Source organism: Lepisma saccharinum, chromosome 1, assembly GCF_977018435.1.
Source record: "Lepisma saccharinum chromosome 1, izLepSacc3.1, whole genome shotgun sequence".
Taxonomy (NCBI): Eukaryota; Metazoa; Arthropoda; class Insecta; order Zygentoma; family Lepismatidae; genus Lepisma; species Lepisma saccharinum.
This window is the reverse complement of record NC_139229.1, coordinates 182,335,496-182,353,169: the sequence shown is the minus strand read 5'-3', so window position 1 is coordinate 182,353,169 and position 17,674 is coordinate 182,335,496. Positions and strand designations below refer to the sequence as shown.

At 40.3% G+C, this 17,674-nt stretch overlaps 1 protein-coding gene across 2 annotated transcripts in view; it reads right to left on the bottom strand.

The window, feature by feature from the left end:
• egh (beta-1,4-mannosyltransferase egh) overlaps positions 1–17,674 on the bottom strand; it is an 88,711-nt gene that overhangs the window by 54,122 nt on the left and 16,915 nt on the right. For both annotated transcript variants that reach the window (XM_083143900.1, XM_083143903.1), the window contains exon 2: positions 16,767–17,641. In XM_083143900.1, the coding sequence (XP_083000026.1) occupies positions 16,767–17,570 (804 nt within the window). In that variant the 5' untranslated portion in view covers positions 17,571–17,641. The remainder of the gene's footprint in view (positions 1–16,766; positions 17,642–17,674) is intronic.

Genomic DNA, 17,674 nt, shown 5'->3' with positions numbered 1-17,674 from the left:
GCGCCACACATAACGCCAAGCAGGAAAGCGAACATTTCAGGATCTAGGAGTCTCATTTTTATTGCTGGTGACTGTACATAAGAAACCGTGCTAGTGCTTCCAGGGCACAGTATTGTTTTCGATTGCACTCAGTGTTCCCGCCATCGCACACGCAAGTAAGATGACTGTGGAAATTGCTCTAAAGCAAAGCTCTGCAAACGTAATGCACGCGTACTTATTTTCCTACACTTCGTTTGCAAGTTGGCTCGCTAAAATTGCGGCGCTGCGTGCTATGACATCACGTGAAACTCGTCTATTAAACTTGTATTTGAATTTTTATTATTATATTCTTATTCGCCTTTCTGCCTCCTTAGGCTGATCCCAATTACGAGGATGGATGATGAATTGATGTAAAGGACGCTTTAAAAGGGACGTCCACGCCGACGTCGTGATTCGAACCCAATACCTTCTATGAAGACATTGTTCGTTGATCACACAATGCGCTCGGTTACAAACACTGTACATTCAGTTAAGGAAATTAAAAAAATCAGAACGTTCATATTTGCAAATAAGCACACATTAATATACGTATGCGTGTTATAAAAAGGAACATTTACGTATGCAGTGGTGTTCTTTCACTCTGTTCAATTTCCTCATTTCTAACATTAATGCCAACATTGTTTACCCACGGGAAATGAATTCCTGACCAAATCGTTAGCATTCTCGCCTTTCAAGAGCGCCGTCACGGGTTAAATTTCCGGCGAGGACAATTGTGAAGGGGCTACTTGGAGAGGAGAAATATGTACTGTAGAGACTGCATTCAGGGATAAATAAACATGCCATTAAACAAGATCATCTGATCAAAGGAGTCAAAATGATGAAAACTGAATATGACACAAAACTGTAAATAAACTAATAAAGTTCGAATTATCACGTGATACAAAGGACTTGTAGCAAACATTGACGAACTGATAAATGGTTGTATGTGATGCTGATCAATCACATCCCCTCTAAAATGGTCCCTACCCCCACATCCCCAAAATCTGCATTCATGGCACGGTGCTATATGCACGGGGAACTGGTGAGAGCCGATATGCAACAAGGTTTCAGACCACAAATTGGATCTAACTTAATTAGAAAAGCATTTGATATTCCAACAGACTTAATACAATAATACACAATTTATATTTTAACATTTCGATTGATTTTTTAGCATCGGTTGTTTGCTAATTTATTTATACACTGTTATACAGTTTAAATGATTCTATTCTATTGACTTAATAAATGTGTCCCAAACGTTGAACAAAAACAAAACAAAAAAAATGTAAGTTGAACCACAAAAAGTAAACTGTCTGCATCAGGGAGGCTAGGAGGGACTGGATCTACAGTTCGAAGTGTGAAATAAACCGCTGAAGGACCCCCACCGGAAATCGAAGCGAAGGCGTGGTGTCACCGAGGCCCTTCCATTTCTCTACAGAGGCTAACCTAAGAGGAGATTTTGATATTGAATATTACGCCAGTCATGAAGCCGAAGAAAATATGCATGTGAAACGTGTTGGGAAACAAGCCTGATGACATACCAACCCTGCATCCGGAAGTCGGGGTTCCGCCTGTGTTTTTGTTTCTGCTTGATGACCGGGAACGGAACATCAGTATTGCGTGTGCACGAGGAACTCCACCTTCTGGGCAGTTACGGCTCACGCGTATTAGGGATCGAGCAGGACTCGTTATGTACTCCGTGTGAAAAATTCGCTCATAGAAGGAGTTTTATGTTTTAGGTCAGGTGGGGAAATGTTCAAAACGTTTCGTGCAAATGTCGTTTATACCTTCGTACCAGTAGGGATGGTACCAGTAGGCATGTTATAGTGACGAAATGAGACTTTGAATTCTCTCATTATCGTCTCGAAATATACATAGTGTAAGCAATATACAGAGTGGGCCATAAGTCAGTTGTCACTAGCAATCGTTAGATTTTGTTTTGCCTAGCGTAGTGAAAGTCAAGATTCCGTCAAGATTCGTTATGTTGAGCATCTGAAGGAACGAATCCAATCAGCATTTGAAAACCTACAGTCCAGGAAGATTTCCGACAAAATTTGTACATCGGTGTTGAACAGATGCAATGTTTGCATAGAACAGCATTGAAACCACTTTGAGCACCTTTTGTAGGTTAATTGAACACTACATGTATAGGATGTACTTGTTGTAAATTACATTTGTATTTTCATTTGTTTAGTATTATTGCACCAAATGCATTTTTGACAACTGACTTATGGCCCACCCGGTACAGTGAAGGGTGCAATTTTTCTTTGAGTTATTCTATTTGACGTCTCGTTTCGACACTTTGAACCCTGAAAATGGAATTTGATCCTAAATCGGTGGCAACAATGATGCACATGTTCACTTCACAGATGCCACTGTGGATCTACAATAAGAAAAATGTGACTTCTCTATACATAATCATAATTTGCTGTTTTCAAATATACGTTACAGTTTACCAAAGACGCCAGCAACTCCGGGAGTCCCGGACACAAATTTTGGTACCGTCAAATATTACAGACATGAGTCTCGAAGGGCTTGGTCTCGTTCTCGTGATGATTTTTGAAAGGTCTCACTCTCCATCTCGTCTCGTCTCGGTACAAGGCGACGACGCTGCCATTGCGCCATCGGGGAGGCCTAGAATACAGATGATTTACATGAAACAATGCGCTACAAGTAGCAAATGAGTGCTGACTTTCCATAGCGATACTCAACGTTGAAACTGAAAGCATTTGCGTAGCTCTTGCCTTTATTGTGTGTGTGTGTGTGAGAGAGAGAGAGAGAGAGAGAGAGAGATGGGGGGAGAGAGAGACAGAATAACTGACTGAATCAAATCGAACTCGAAACCTGTCTATCACAAGGCGACAGCAATAGTCCCTACGCTATCAGGAAGCCACAAACTAGAGTATAGATGCGCGCGAATTATCAGAATAGTCAAAGCAAGAAATTATAGCTGAACCGATACATATACCACTTACCAATACCAATGCTTGAAAATTGCAACAATAAAAAGTTGTTTAACATTGATTGTTAGTGGATGAGTATTCATTCCATTCCAATTATAAACATCAATTTACCAGAAGTTTGCTTGACAATATTAAAACATTACTTCAGAACATTAAAATACATGTTAGGTAATCACACAAAAAAAATTTTACATAAAAAAATCAAATCAATGGAAAATTCAATTATTACATAACTTCCAGGATAATTCGACTTCGCGAAAGTGACGCACGACATCTTTTGCAAACTCCAAGAACGATCAAAACGCCGGACAAGTATAGGCCGGTATCGATAAATAAAATCCAATCGATACTTTTCGATACCGATACCACTGGAAACAGTCGATACTGATACATCGGCATCGGCTCAGCCATACAAGAAACGCTACCGAAAATTTACTTGACGTTATTCCTTTGTAGAGTCGCCACAAATGTTTCTAATAAATAACCCATATGGCAAATGAAAAGACGCAGAGCAAGGAGATGAAAGGAAATATTTACCATGAAAATTAAGTTAAAACATCACCGTGATTTCTCGAATGAGAGATCGACTGCATTTACTTGAACGTGGCAAACAGCCCTAAGCCTCTTTCGGCTAATCGAGACGATGAGGGTGAATGCTGATTAGATGAAATGGATGGAGGAACACTTTTGAAAGGAACACCTTTTGCATCCGCACAGATCGGCCTTCAGACTCGTCGCTCCCATTTCACAGCCGAAGCGGGTTGCCACAAAGGAACCTTGTGCAGAGCTCTGTCTGAACTCCGTGTGCCGTCCTTGTCTGTGGAGATCTAATTGCGCTTTCTGTTTACCACGCTTCCACATCCTTCTTGGAATAATGGTCTGTGGCTTTGTGCCAACCGTACCAGGCAGTCCCCTCGGTACAGCTGACGGGAGACGCCGTCCTTGGAATTGCTCGTCCAGCCTCTCCCACTTCGTTTTTCGGGGAGCGAGTCTTGCTATCACGGTCACAGGTATGCACGTAGAGTGCGGACTTTTATGTAACATCTACCTGCACAATTATGTAGTTACAATTCCCTCCTGAAATAGTCGATGCCGCACGCAACATTTTAACGTAAATGAAAATTTAAACATGGTTCGCACACTTATGAAACAAGTCAAAAACAACAAAACCAATGTAGTCAGACCTCATTTACTCAGGCTCGAAGATTTACTTCCCAAAACCAACAGTTTTGACATTCTCACAATTTAATAAATAACATTAATTCTCTTCTTCTGATTATAGTGTGAAATGTATATGTAAAATCAAGGCACGTAAATGTCGTCAACTTTTTAACCACTAGTCCTTCATGCAGCCAACGTTGAAATAAAAGGGGATTTTTTTTTTGTTTCGGAGCATCAGTACAATAGTAATGAGAGCGGAAGGATACATATAATGCTCGTGAAAAATTTCCAAGAATAAATGCTGGTTGTTACATTGACTACTCGATTTAATCAAAAGTGATAACTTTTATTCAGTTTTGTCGAAATAGTTTTAACAGTGCATCACTAGCTAAACGGAAGAAAAATACATTGTTACTGACATATCAAAAGCGTAAATTATTTTTGTTATCACGTTACTCTCGTCAACATTAGTAAAAGCAAGTCCAATTTATGCTCATATGTAAAGAAAACAAAGATAATAGTATGCAGTACAAAACCTGTGACATCATCTGCTTAAAAATAAACCTTCCTGCATCCAGACGTATAATCTGAAAAACTCGCTACCCAATTCAATACGAAACCCAAATACAATCTCTCTCTAAGCTTCCAGAATGCATCTTGCGCTAATTGTGTGAGTCATGGGCTCATGGCTCGCTAGTTCACTATGCATGAAGCAAGGAACTTTTTGCAAGCGCGAGAGTGAGCGAGGCAACCCCCTAGTGAACGCTGATTGCCAATAGCATCCGCGCACGCAACACGCCAAGATATAAATCATTCCGTTCCCATTATTTACTGCCGCGTCTGAAGAGAGCGATCGATAATACTAGCTCTCGGCGTCTCACTCGGACCCTTTACCTTTAAAAGAGCGGCCCTAAAGGGCTTTTGCTCCAAATCCGGGCGTCTGAACAGCCTCTCGAGGCGAACAAACAAGCCGGTTCAGGAGAGCTTGTGAGGATGAGGACAGTGACACACCTCTCTCAAGTATATGACGGGATGGGTACATAAAGTACACGATCTTTGCAGATGACACGAAATATGAAGTTTAAAAAAATGCACACTGGGTGAAACATGGAAAGGAAGTCGTCCACAGTTTCGTGGTCTGAAACATTTAAGAGGAAGTCATGAGGTTGATGGAAATGTATTTGAAATTTATCCTTGCTATTCGCTGCGATACAGGAATTTATCACCTCTAACAGTGCTAAATCTCCAATTACAATAGGTGTACAACATACAGTAATGTAACCACATAACAATTACAAAATTGCAATAGAACAGAATATATTGAACGAAAGAACAGAATGGGGGGAAAATCTGCATTTAAAGTATGAATGAAGTGCATATTGAGTATACTTATTCCAAATAAATAAAATACTAGTAGATGTATATAGTATCATACTCATCTCAGTAGCATCTTATTCATCAATATTAGATATATTTATCTCAGTCCTAGAATTAAGCAGTAAATATGAACTGTATTTATAAGGATAAGAGAAATGCAACGCCACGATGCTGAACAGCAATTAATGCCTCAATCAAGCCATCTCGTCACACCAATGCCAAAACCACAAATTTTGATTTTTCCAAGACATTGAATATTAAAGTGCTCTTCTCTCAAAGTAAGGTTTATCACAATAGTGTTATTGTCATTGGTGCGACGATATGTACACCCTAGATAGACCAGAGGAGCGCTCATCAGTTTGCCTGAACTCAATTTCTGCAGCCGAACGTCCTAGCAGTGACGAACAAATTGCCGCACGTTTTCTCCTTCACTTTTCCCAGAAGCTCGATTTCATGGGAGAAAGGAGTGGCACACACACATAGGAGAACAATAAAAAAGACACTTAAAGCTCAATCTTCATTTCCGGGATGTTTTCAGGTTTCATGTACTAACAAACAACGCTTTCACGTCGCCAGTTTTCTTTTTACAAAAATAGAGATTGGTTGAGCATGAGTTTGGGCATTTAAAACTTCAAAGAATAGTTTAAGAATTCCTACTTTTTATTGCAAGCATTGCCAACAAGCTTACACGTACTCTCACTGCGCAATACTCTTTGAACCTTTCATAGGATGGCCAGAGTTTTGTGTACTGTAAATGGTATACAGCCCTACATAGCAATATGCATGTCGTTAAAGATGCAGGAGAAAAAAGGCGTATCTTCCTAGGAGTAAATTACGTTTATTCTGTTATCTACTTCTTATTCATCCTCATCGTCGCGATTAACCTGGCAAGGTAGGAAATTGGTGCTAGGAAACTAAATACAAAGAAAAGACAAGCATATAAGAGTAGTGAAGACAGAAAGTGTAAATTACGTAATAGTAAAACGAAGCTTGGATATTCACGAAGTACTGCTGCTCAGTTTCGGCCAAGTGCAACTGCACCCCAGGCATTACTGCAATATTATTTGGAATTAAAAAGAGACATCAATTAACCTCACGTATGAATGGTTTGTGTGTGTGTGTGTGCTTCATACTACAATCAGTATATTAATGAGTTGGAAATCAAAATAACATCTATATTGAAATACAACTGTACTATACCTTTCTTTTTACATTCTTTCAATGAAACCTAAATAAAGAGTTGTCCTTTGATTTTGTATTTGTTGCCGCGCTGCTCTTCCACTTTTGGCTAATGCCGACAATGCGAATGACTGACGAGCAGATGAAGTTGATGAAGGAACCAGGCCAGTACTCACAGTCAGCACTTTTGGGGCGAGATAGTGAGTCGACCACTCAACATGCTTGGCCACCAACACAGCTGATGCAAACTAGTAAGAAGTGAATTTGAGAAGCAGACGTTCGGAGTGATCGAAAAGGAACATTGTGAAAGAGAAAACTCATAAGCAGGCAGTGCCTCTCATCTCTTCTATTAACTTTTCAATCAAGTGACATGATAACGAGTCAAAGGAAGAAATGAGCACGTAACACTCAGAACATTACTAAGCATGTCGATACTCAGCGATGTTTTGATAAAACAGACAACCATAGAACACATTTCGCAAACGCAGGAAGGATGATGATCACCAGGGATCGAAAAATCCCGGTCGCCATGGCGACTAAAAATTTCAGCCTGGCGACTGTGATCTTATGCTGTAATATGTACGAAATTTTGATGATTCTAGTTCAAATTGCAGTACAGCGTAAGTTAAAAATGATTTTTTTTAAATCAACGTTGTGAACATTCCCGAGTGTCAGTAATAATTTCTTACTCTTTGTTCCCCAACACCCCAATTTTTTTTTTAAATCAACGTTGTGAACATTCCCGAGTGTCAGTAATAATTTCTTACTCTTTGTTCCCCAACACCCCATTTCCTGTTTTCTCGAATGATTTAGCGATGTTTTGAATACCGTGATGCTCAGCTTCTTAAACAGAGTGTTTCAAAAGTTGCACAATCCAAACTTTGAAAATGTATATCATGAAAACAGCACACCGGGTTTTCTGGATTATAAAGCCTCATCCATTGAGATATTTTTCAATGCTTAAAATTATCAGTTTTCTCCATACAGAAAATTTAGATAAATTAATAACTGGCGGAAAGCAGCGTTAAAACTTTTCCAGAAATGCACTTTTGAATGAGAAAAATACGTAAGAAATTATCGAAGTGTCATAATTAGATGTCTGATGTCATGTCAATCTGTCATTTGGGACCAATATTGGTCATGTGCAACATTTGATGGATTTTTAATTGGCGATTTTATGGGTTGAGTGAAAAAGTGCCATTTTTGGGACAAATGATCCCACAAATTTGTTAACGAGTTGGTATTATTATTGAAGATTAGGTACACACAGAAGATGTACTACGTAGAAATTTTCAGCGAAAAATGCAGGCTCGACCAGGACTCGAACCTGGGTCTCTGGTATACCGTACGAATTATCTAACAACTGAGCCGGCCTGGCCTCGCCCGATTTCTCGCTGTCACTGTTATACCTGTGTGGAATCGTCTCTGCCAGCGCTACCGCGACGGGATCTGTTGCCTTTGAAACACAGTAGACTTCGACATTGCCTGGTTCCTCAAAGCTTAGAGAGGTTAAAGCATTTTTCGCTGAAAATTTCTACGTAGTACATTTCATGCGTGTGCCTGATCTTCAATAATTAACATCTCTACGCTGGGAGGAACCAGGCAACGTTGAAGTCTACTGTGTTTCAAAGGCAACAGATCCCGTTGCGGTAGCACTGCCAGAGAAGATTCCACGCAGGTAAAACAGCGACAGCGAAAAATCAGGCGAGGCCAGGCCGGCTCAGTAGCTCAGTGGTTAGAACAATGGCAGAGACATGTGTTCGAGTCCTGGTCGAACCTGAATTTTCGCTGAAAATTTCTACGTTTGTATATTGTTGAAAATCAATTCTCAGATGTTTTCAGCAAATTAACAATATTTTTTTAAAAAAATAATGTAATTGCTTTTATTTGGATACATGCTAACATAAATTTATTAACCCAGTGGTAGCGTAGCTACATGATTAGTTTAGTGCAGAAAACCTGGTGTAAATACCTCTTACGGTTTTCATGATATACATTTTCAAAGTTTGTATTGTGCGACTTTTGAAACACACTGTAGTATGCACAATTGCTAGTAGATAGTTTCCTGGCGCCTGATTCTCAGAGCTGGCGCCTAGCTTTGAAGAAAATTTTTCAAGCACTGGTGATCACATTCTTGTAGCGGCAACCACTTCAATTTTCCGAACATTCCTGCCGATAGCTTATGAGTAAAACTAGGATTTTCATGACTTAGCATATTTTGTTTGGTAAGAGTGATGTGTTCCCTAAATATATAGAAATTCATATTGTGAAGAAACTAATTGAATTAAGGTGCTTTTTAAGGGCATATTTGGCCGTTTCTACGTGATACAGCATATTTTGATGGATTTTCGGACATATTCAGCATATTTTCGCTTTCTCAAGAAATATACAGTCATTTTCGAAGTGAATGTGTTCTTACTCCCATGTTGACTCGAGGTTTCTTCTTTGGACTGCAGCAACATCCTTTTAATTTTTATTTGAAAATTTACAGAAAGTATTCATTGTGCATTGCAACTCAGGGCCCATAAAGTGAATTAAAAATAGTACGTATATGAAAATATTTCAGCATGTGTTAGATATTGATGTTGGAAACAGTCCGGTTATAAGGCATATTTTTAAAATTACAGTGCATATTTTGTAAAATTTTAGATCATATGAGCATATTTTATTTTGCATATTTTGGTGATTTTTTGGTCATAAAAATCCTAGCCCTACTTATGAGCATATCGGAAGCGAGCCTATGCAGACAAAGCCTCGCCCACTCAGCACTATTTGTTTCTCTGACGCGTGTGCATTAGGCTATCGCAAATCTAACTGCGCATCCTAATACTAGCAAGAAACAGCATTTTAGGTCCGCTCGCTAGTTTCAACACTGAAGCTCCTACAAATGTCCCTAGCATAGCGTTCGTAGCTGTGAGGCAGCAGCATAACATCGCCACTGAACGTAAGCGCACAGCAAACTGTTCTCGACAACAGGCTATGCGTGACAAGTTCGGGCACGAACAATGACAACATAAAACAAAAGCATCTTGTGACAAGCGAATTCCTCCCGCACGCCACATGACCGGAAAGCCAGCTCCAACTCACTTCCTGTCTCTGCTTCTAAAATGGACCGCAGAGGAGCAGAAATCCTTAAGTGTCGGTGTGAATGAACGATAGAGATGCATCAGCCTTTCATGACGTCTTTTAAACAGCACTCAAGAAAAGTTTTGGTACGAACCTGCAACGAACAAACCTCTGGTAACTTTATGGTGCGTAAAACAATGAATTACTAATACCACGCGGCAGTACATTAAGCATAGGTCGTTCAACTGTCATTTCCTCCCAGTATGGTACACATTAATTTGAATACGAGGAAGTGGAGATATGAATTCCGCAAATACTTCCTATCGTCGGCTGCTGCTTGTTCCGAGCTTATGAACTCTTCCACTTACTGGTATAACTTCTTACTTTTCCACCACGCACAACTGCATTTACATAACCACGATCTTGTCATTGCGTTACATCACGGATGCACTTTTCTTGCACTGGCACGAGATTTGCTGTTGGGTCTAGTCCGTTAAAATTCATACTACAACCGGAGTTCTGTTGCATAAGGGTTGCCATCTTCGTTCTTATCGAATGATATTATGTGCATCTTCCTTCCTGAAAACTTCTGCATTGAACTTTTATTTTAGTTACAGCAAACTGAAAATTATTTACAGCATTTAAAGAACATATCACTCGACCTTTTGCGGAACGCTTTCCACAATTAATGTATTTGTGTTTTTCTTCATTTGTGTCTCATTTCTGCATTTTGGCTAATTGCAACGATGAGGATGAATGATGGAAACTAATAAACGAGCATTCACAAAGAACACGTATGCCCACCCTAGGGCTCGAAGCTGAGGCACTCGGTGGCAAGATCGTGAGTTGCCGAGGCCTCACGGTTCAAGAAACCACACTCAATTAGCCTCTTCCTCATTTTTATAGTCAAATACTGATAGTTTTCTCCGGTACATTGAAAAATGCAAGTCACAGAAATTGATTCAAGTGCTAATAATAATTAGTGTTAACTCGTTTGTGGATGGCATCGTATCTGCAGAATATTCGTATCTTGTCCTGCTTTTACAGCAATTATAAGAGACTTAATTCACACTCCTAATGCTTTTATGATTCTGAGGTCACTGGCCGGAATGACTCGTTCGAACTCCATACAATTACTTGTCACAGATTGATCGTTCAATATAATGGAGTTCCTCCCTTACCACATGGAAATCATGTTCGGTCTATAATCAGGTGACAGGTCTCTTTCGGCCTCTGCAACGTGCTTTTCCAATGAAATGACCAATGAGATAATAGAAACATTAAAAATTTTATCTGAACTTTGTATCATCGGGGGAATGATACTTCCAAAGATTATCGAACTTTGACTCTTCTCAACGCCCCTCCTTACTACAGGAGGGAGGGAGGGAGGGGGGGAGAGAGAGAGGGAGAGAGAGAGAGAGAGAGAGAGAGAGAGAGAGAGAGAGCCAAAGTTTCGTATATGGTGACGAGCCAAGTAGCACTTTTCCCAAATGTAATGCTGTTTGTCTCCTTCAAACAGTGAATACAAGGAGTGTCTGGCTCTGGAAAAGTATTGGTGCAGTCTGCTATCCAGGGTAGGGTACCTGGGCAGTAATTGTTTTAGCACAACTTTTCCCCTGTGCCCTGCCCTCACCTATAAAGCAGAAGATTAACAATTTCAGACTTTCGATCTCGCCACCTAAGGTCCCATGTTCGAGTCCTGACGCGGACATTAGTATTGTTCGTGAGTGTCCCTTCATCCACTCATCACTCATCCTCATCGTCGCGATAACACAAGATGGCAGAAAAGCGACGCAAAATACCAAAATACAATACAACTTTCAAATTAGGGCAGGAGGTGAGGGTACGAGCTAGGTTGCCTTACAGTGTCATCACCGAAGATTTCAGTTTCGAATCCTGGCCTAGGAATTCATGTTCCTTCATGAATGTCCGTCTGCGATTTCATCCTTGTGGTTGCGAAATCACAAGTAACAGGAAAGCAGTGCCGGATCTATAAACCGCAAAGCCGCAAGCTTTAAGGGGGCACTTGCCATGCTTATAGGATTCGTATGCAAGTACGTATGTGTAAAATAATAATCGTGGTATTTTTGCCAGCGCCATAGAGCAAAGAAGACCACAAAGATGTTGTAAGGTGAAAGGATTTATTATTCATTTAAGGTTCGCTAACATGCAGTAGTTGTTTGGTTAATAACTTGTTTAATGTTCCACAGGACAAACTAAAAATGAATTTCTCTCTCACCACAAGTTTTTCTTCCCTGGTTCTGTGGCTTGAGGCTACTAGTTGAGTCTAGACATACATAGGAAGTTTGACGATTCATTTCAAAGGAGGTTCTATGTTATGTCGAACTACACACGCTCATATAAAGGGGAGTAGAAAAAAATTCACCTGACGATTGAATTTTTAAATCCAGTTCTAAATTTTTTATATATACGTATATTTCGAGTTCGATTACGGAAATTTACACTATGTTTTTTTTGTAAATAACGAGTACAGTATGTGTTTTTTAATGTTTGTGTTTCCTCCTGCACGTGCATAATTAAATCAGAGTATTAAACATGCCATTATACATTTTTGCATTGTTGCTACCCGAATATTAAAATCTGCAGCAATATGTTAAAGACGGCCCTATATTAGAATGTACTAGATAGTTATTCATGTTGTTCCCGGTTGAGCCTTGTTTAGGAAAGCCAATCACATCCAAGAATTAATTACTTTTAATCCAATCTTGCATTGTTTAATAAATAAAATGTTTTAAGATCACATTTGGTAGCTTGTCTTAGATTCATGGCTTTCTTAGCCCGTATTTGAAAAGACAAAGGGGCTGGCGCCTGATTTATCTTTAGCTTTGTCTACCCCTGCTCATATGTATAGGTAGATAAATAGAGAAGGGGGGGCGGCAAAATATGTAGACCCGACAAAAGCTGGAAAGTGGCATTTAAATTGAACCTCTTAAACCTAACATTCATTAAAAACGGGGATGAGGGCGATCGATTAATTGTAGCCCTCAAGCTGAAGAGAAAACCTTTCTTTGTTCGTTAATTGTCCCTTGTGCTTTGTCAACAAAACTACCTCGTTAAGTTAATCGCAATGACGAGAATGAATTCCGATCTAACCAACACTCATGCCCTGCTCGAAAAGACTAATCCACAAAATTGGGTGACAACTGACGAGATCGTGCCAGTGAGACACTCGTGTTACTTCAAGATTTATCAAACCATTAATCTGCATCTTCAATTCGTCTTCAGCGTCGCGATTAACGTAGACGACAGGACTGCGATGTAATACTATAACGAAAATGAAATTACGTGCTCTCGTGCAATACCGGCCTCTTTAGGCTGTCAATTGCCGTCGCCCTCCTGGGCCCACGCACGGCGCTGATGCAATTCCATGAAGAGTCAAGTGACAGGGACCGCCGATGTCTCCCGGTCGTTCCTGCGAGAGCACGCGAACAGGGAGTGACGTCACAGGAAAGCACGTTCCTTTCAGACACCCGGGCGTCGTCTACCAAAGTGATGACGTCACTCCCATTAGCACTGCGGGCTATTATCGCTCATGTGGTTTTACTCAAATCACTTCCTGGTTACGGGGTAAAAACCGGGAGATCTTTAATGATGCGAGTTCCCGTGCGAGCTACAAGCGCGTGGACTAATAGGAGAAACTCTAATCCCAATAATCTCTTGAGGGTGTCGACCTTTTTTTTACACCTATCCTCCGATGGACTGTCTGGGCCCTGTGTACATTTTAAAGCATGTCAATTTAGACACGACTCCCCATGTGTGTGACCTCGCAAGTGTGACCACCCCCCAATAAAATCCACGTTGCACGCACATCATCAATGTATAGATTTCTAAAATTTGAAGGCAAATATTGAAAGAGCAGAAATATTAATAAAAAATAAAATGAAGCATTTTAATACATTCAAGTGATTAAAAGCGTAGATAAAAAAAGGAAACAGGCACTAAAAAAAGCCAAGAAAACTGAAAACTGTAAAATTAGGGTCTGAAGTCATAGAATAATATTTGTCAGTAAAGCTACAATGAAACAAGATATAAAACGGACAAAACTATAAAATTAGGCAATTCACATGAAATCAGGAAAATTAGGCACGTCCTAGCATTACAAAACAGGAGAATTTCATACTTAAAACCATAAACGCAACTCGGGGGAAATAATGCCCGAAATTCAAGTAGGTGCCTGTGTGCAAAGTGGAAATAAGTGTAGAAGACAATTTGAAAAACACACGAATAGTACTAGAAAGTGAAACAAATTAAAGACGTTTTCAAAATTCTAAACATTTCATGGAAAACAGAATGCAGTAAGCAAGCTGGGTGAAAGACCGCCCTGACATAATATAATTAATAATAATAATAATATGAAAGCTCGTAACGTTTGGGTTTCTTGCTCTCTGTCGTCAACTCCATCAACCATATCGATACACTTCATGCACAGAAGGAAAAACTCATTATGAACACAACAAGGGATTAACATCTCGGATTAACGTCCTGCGCTGCGATTCTCTTTCAAGTATTTAATAAAATTCCATGGGAAAATATGTTTTCGTCTTAACGAATATTTGGCGACTATGCCTGCCCACGCTAGAAATTTTAAAGTTCATTGAAGCTGCGAAGGAATAAATAATCGAGTTTCCTAAGAAAAACTTCCAGGAAAGTTGGAAGAGTATCCTCGTTTGATGGTTGTGTTTGAACTTTAATTTGTATTTTAGTCATACATGTCGCTGCTCTCTCACGTCTAATGATTTCGCAGTGCATGTCTGACAGAAATCTATTAGATTTCTATTAGAATAACTCAATCTATTAGAATAATATAATAACTAATAACAATAACTAATCTATTAGAATAACTCAAGTTTAGCGCAAGAATCACAATGGTGATTGGACAGATTGTCTAAAAGATCCACGATCAGAAAAGTTACATTAAATTGCATTTTGAGGTGGGATACTTGTCCTTGTAGCTTGCACAGCACCAAGCGAACCAAGATCTTGGATATGGTGTAGGATAGCGTGAGTTGTTAAAGTTTAACTGGTTTCTTGTTTCTCTCCATTAGGTGTAATGATTCAAATGAGAGGTTTGTGAAAGTCCGCCATTACAACGTTTTGTGTGTCCTGTTGATGCTTAAATTGTGAAATAAAAGCTCTCTTTCAATCACAAGGATGCCTATGGTGAAATACCAATTGGTTATGCCATGGTTAACAACAGCAAAAAAAAAATGTCGGTCTTGAAACTGCTTACAATCATGTCAGAGCATTTCTTAGTTAATCCGATGTAACCATTAGCAGCTTATTGTGCAAACGAGAGAAAGAGGGGGAAATTTATAGACAAGAGCGCTGACATAATTCAAAAATTTTCAGCGCGTCATGAATCAAACCTATCACTCTATGCCACGGCAATAAATCGTGGAAACTTTGCATGCGCTTATTCCCAAGGAGGTGAAGCAATAGGGCTTCACAAGGATACAGGAAGGGCATTTAAATTCAATGTGAACACACTCACAGGGAAGATGTCATTACTAAAGCCAAACTACAAGAACGAGAGCGGAGTTTGTGCAAAGGAGAAAAATAAAAGGGGGTGGGTGTCATCTTGTAAGCAATAAAATATATTTCTAAAGGGCGTTTGTCAACTTCCCTTGCTAAGTTGAATAAGAGACAAATTCATATTTTGGCTACCGAGTGCTACCAGGAAGTGGCAACCAATCCTTGACCTCTCAATTACAAGAGAACAGACTTTAGCAGCGAGTCATATTTTTTGCCACGTTTTCCTGTATTACTGATTCTCACCAACTCTACTCCTGGGAATGGGCAACTACTTCCTAGCATGTCTATTGAAACGAGACCACATTGCAATATCAGAGAGCTCACGTATGACGAACGAATTGCAAACAGTAACCAACACCACGTTCACCAACTTATTAACAAGTATAAATCAGAACGAAATTATGTAGCTACTGAAAAATACATGCTTAATTCCTATTGAAAAATTCCCGATATTCATCGACGGCGGAATGGGAAAGAATACTGGCGTGACCAGCAAATAAACATATGTTATCAATATACAGGGTGGCCATAAAACCTGGAACCAATGGTTTGTTTTCTGATTACATGTGACGTATGGCACTACTGAAATACGACGAAATGGAGAGAACTATTTGTGGGCAAGTGGCGGCGGAATTCAATGGGAGACATCCCGAGAGGTCAATAAGCCATGGTGTAGTTGGATAATTACTAAAAAAATCCGGAAACAGAATCGGTTCGCGATAAGCAGAGGTATGGTAGACCGCCAGTAAGTGAAGAGACAGTGTTGAAACGTGTGAGAAAGTGTCGAGACTGGTGAACATGTGGGGTACGTTATTCATTAAGGAGAGGTGGTGTCCATCGTAATTTGGTTCCAGATTTGTGGCCAGCCTGTGTACTATATAAACACATACGTACATTTCGACGTAAATGTTGTAGTGGAATTGGATACCTTCTAAGCAGAACGCACGGCAAAGAAAATAAAGGCACTGATTTCACTGTAATACCATGTGGGAGCATATTGCGATTCTTTTGACAGTTTGGAAGAGATAATAGGGATTTGACAAATTTCATGCAAGTCTCTAAGAAAGTAAAACGCACTTAAGTCGTAAGACTAAGCAACTATGAAGACTACGGTTTATGACATCTCAGGATCTTGAATGGCTCTTTCAAAAGTCAACAGCTGGGAATGACAGACAAAAGATTAATCAAGATCTTTCAATATAAATCGAATCGCTTAAATCCAAATACAACTATCAGTTAAAAAATATATACATCCACGATACTGGCTAGTGCACGGGCGTTTGACACGTTGGTACAGGCACGAACACGCTCCGACATTGAGTGCTCTCTTGAATTCTTCAGTCAATTGGCCAATATGTGACATGTCCACACCAGCAAGTGGGCTAGGCAACCGACTAGCACAGGAAACAGAAGAAATGAAAAAAAAAAAAAAAAAAAGCTCTAACTTACCTGCGTGACAACGTAGGATCCTTTCCAGCTGAAAAGAGGCTTGTGGAACATGTTGAACTGGAGTCTGAGCTTGCCCATGTCGTCGGCAACGCGGAAACTGTCCGCGAGCGTTGTCACCCAGTTGACAACGTCTTCGTTAGCGTACGTGATAAGGCCCTGGCCGAACTGGTGTTTCCCATCGATCACGAAGTTGAGAATGCCACGAATCGAGTTCTCCGTCAGCAGAGTCTCCTCGTCCAGGTGGACGATCCACTCGTTGTCGCTCAGAATGTTCACATCGTCCTCCAAGCAATACTGCAGCGCCCGCGCTTTGAACAACGCACCACTCTTTGTACGATACGTGGAAGGAACCACCACCTCCCGGATCCGCCGGTGCTTCGGCAAGTTTATCGCCTTGTCCGTCACAACTTCGATGACGAAGTGTTCCAGCCCGACGTCTATGCACTTGTTCATGTTCTTGTTCACGTTGGTCTTCACCAAGTCCGGATAATCCCCTCGCGTCACTATCCGGATGCAGATGAAGGGCGCCAGCAACGGTGAACCCTTCAGGTGGACCTTGTCCGGGAAAGCGTTGTAGAGAGTCAGGCCCAGGAAGTTGAAGAGAACTTGCGGTAAGGGTAGGAAGGTCAGGAAACGCAGTAAATATAAAATAAATGCTCCGATGTAACCATATTCCACCCACGGGTTTATATCTTGTTTATTGTCCGGCCAGAGGTGGATTCCGCCAGTAAATGCCTCGAATAGTACGATCACAGTGAAGAACATGCAACAGTGTAAGAAGTGTTTCCCCCTTGCTGTTAGCATTCTGGAGATCACAGGGAGTCAGATGTTGCCAGGATCCAAGCGACAAGTCAGTCGTCTCCTTTGCCAGTCACCTGCAAAGAAAAGCAACACGAGTCAAGCTTTAC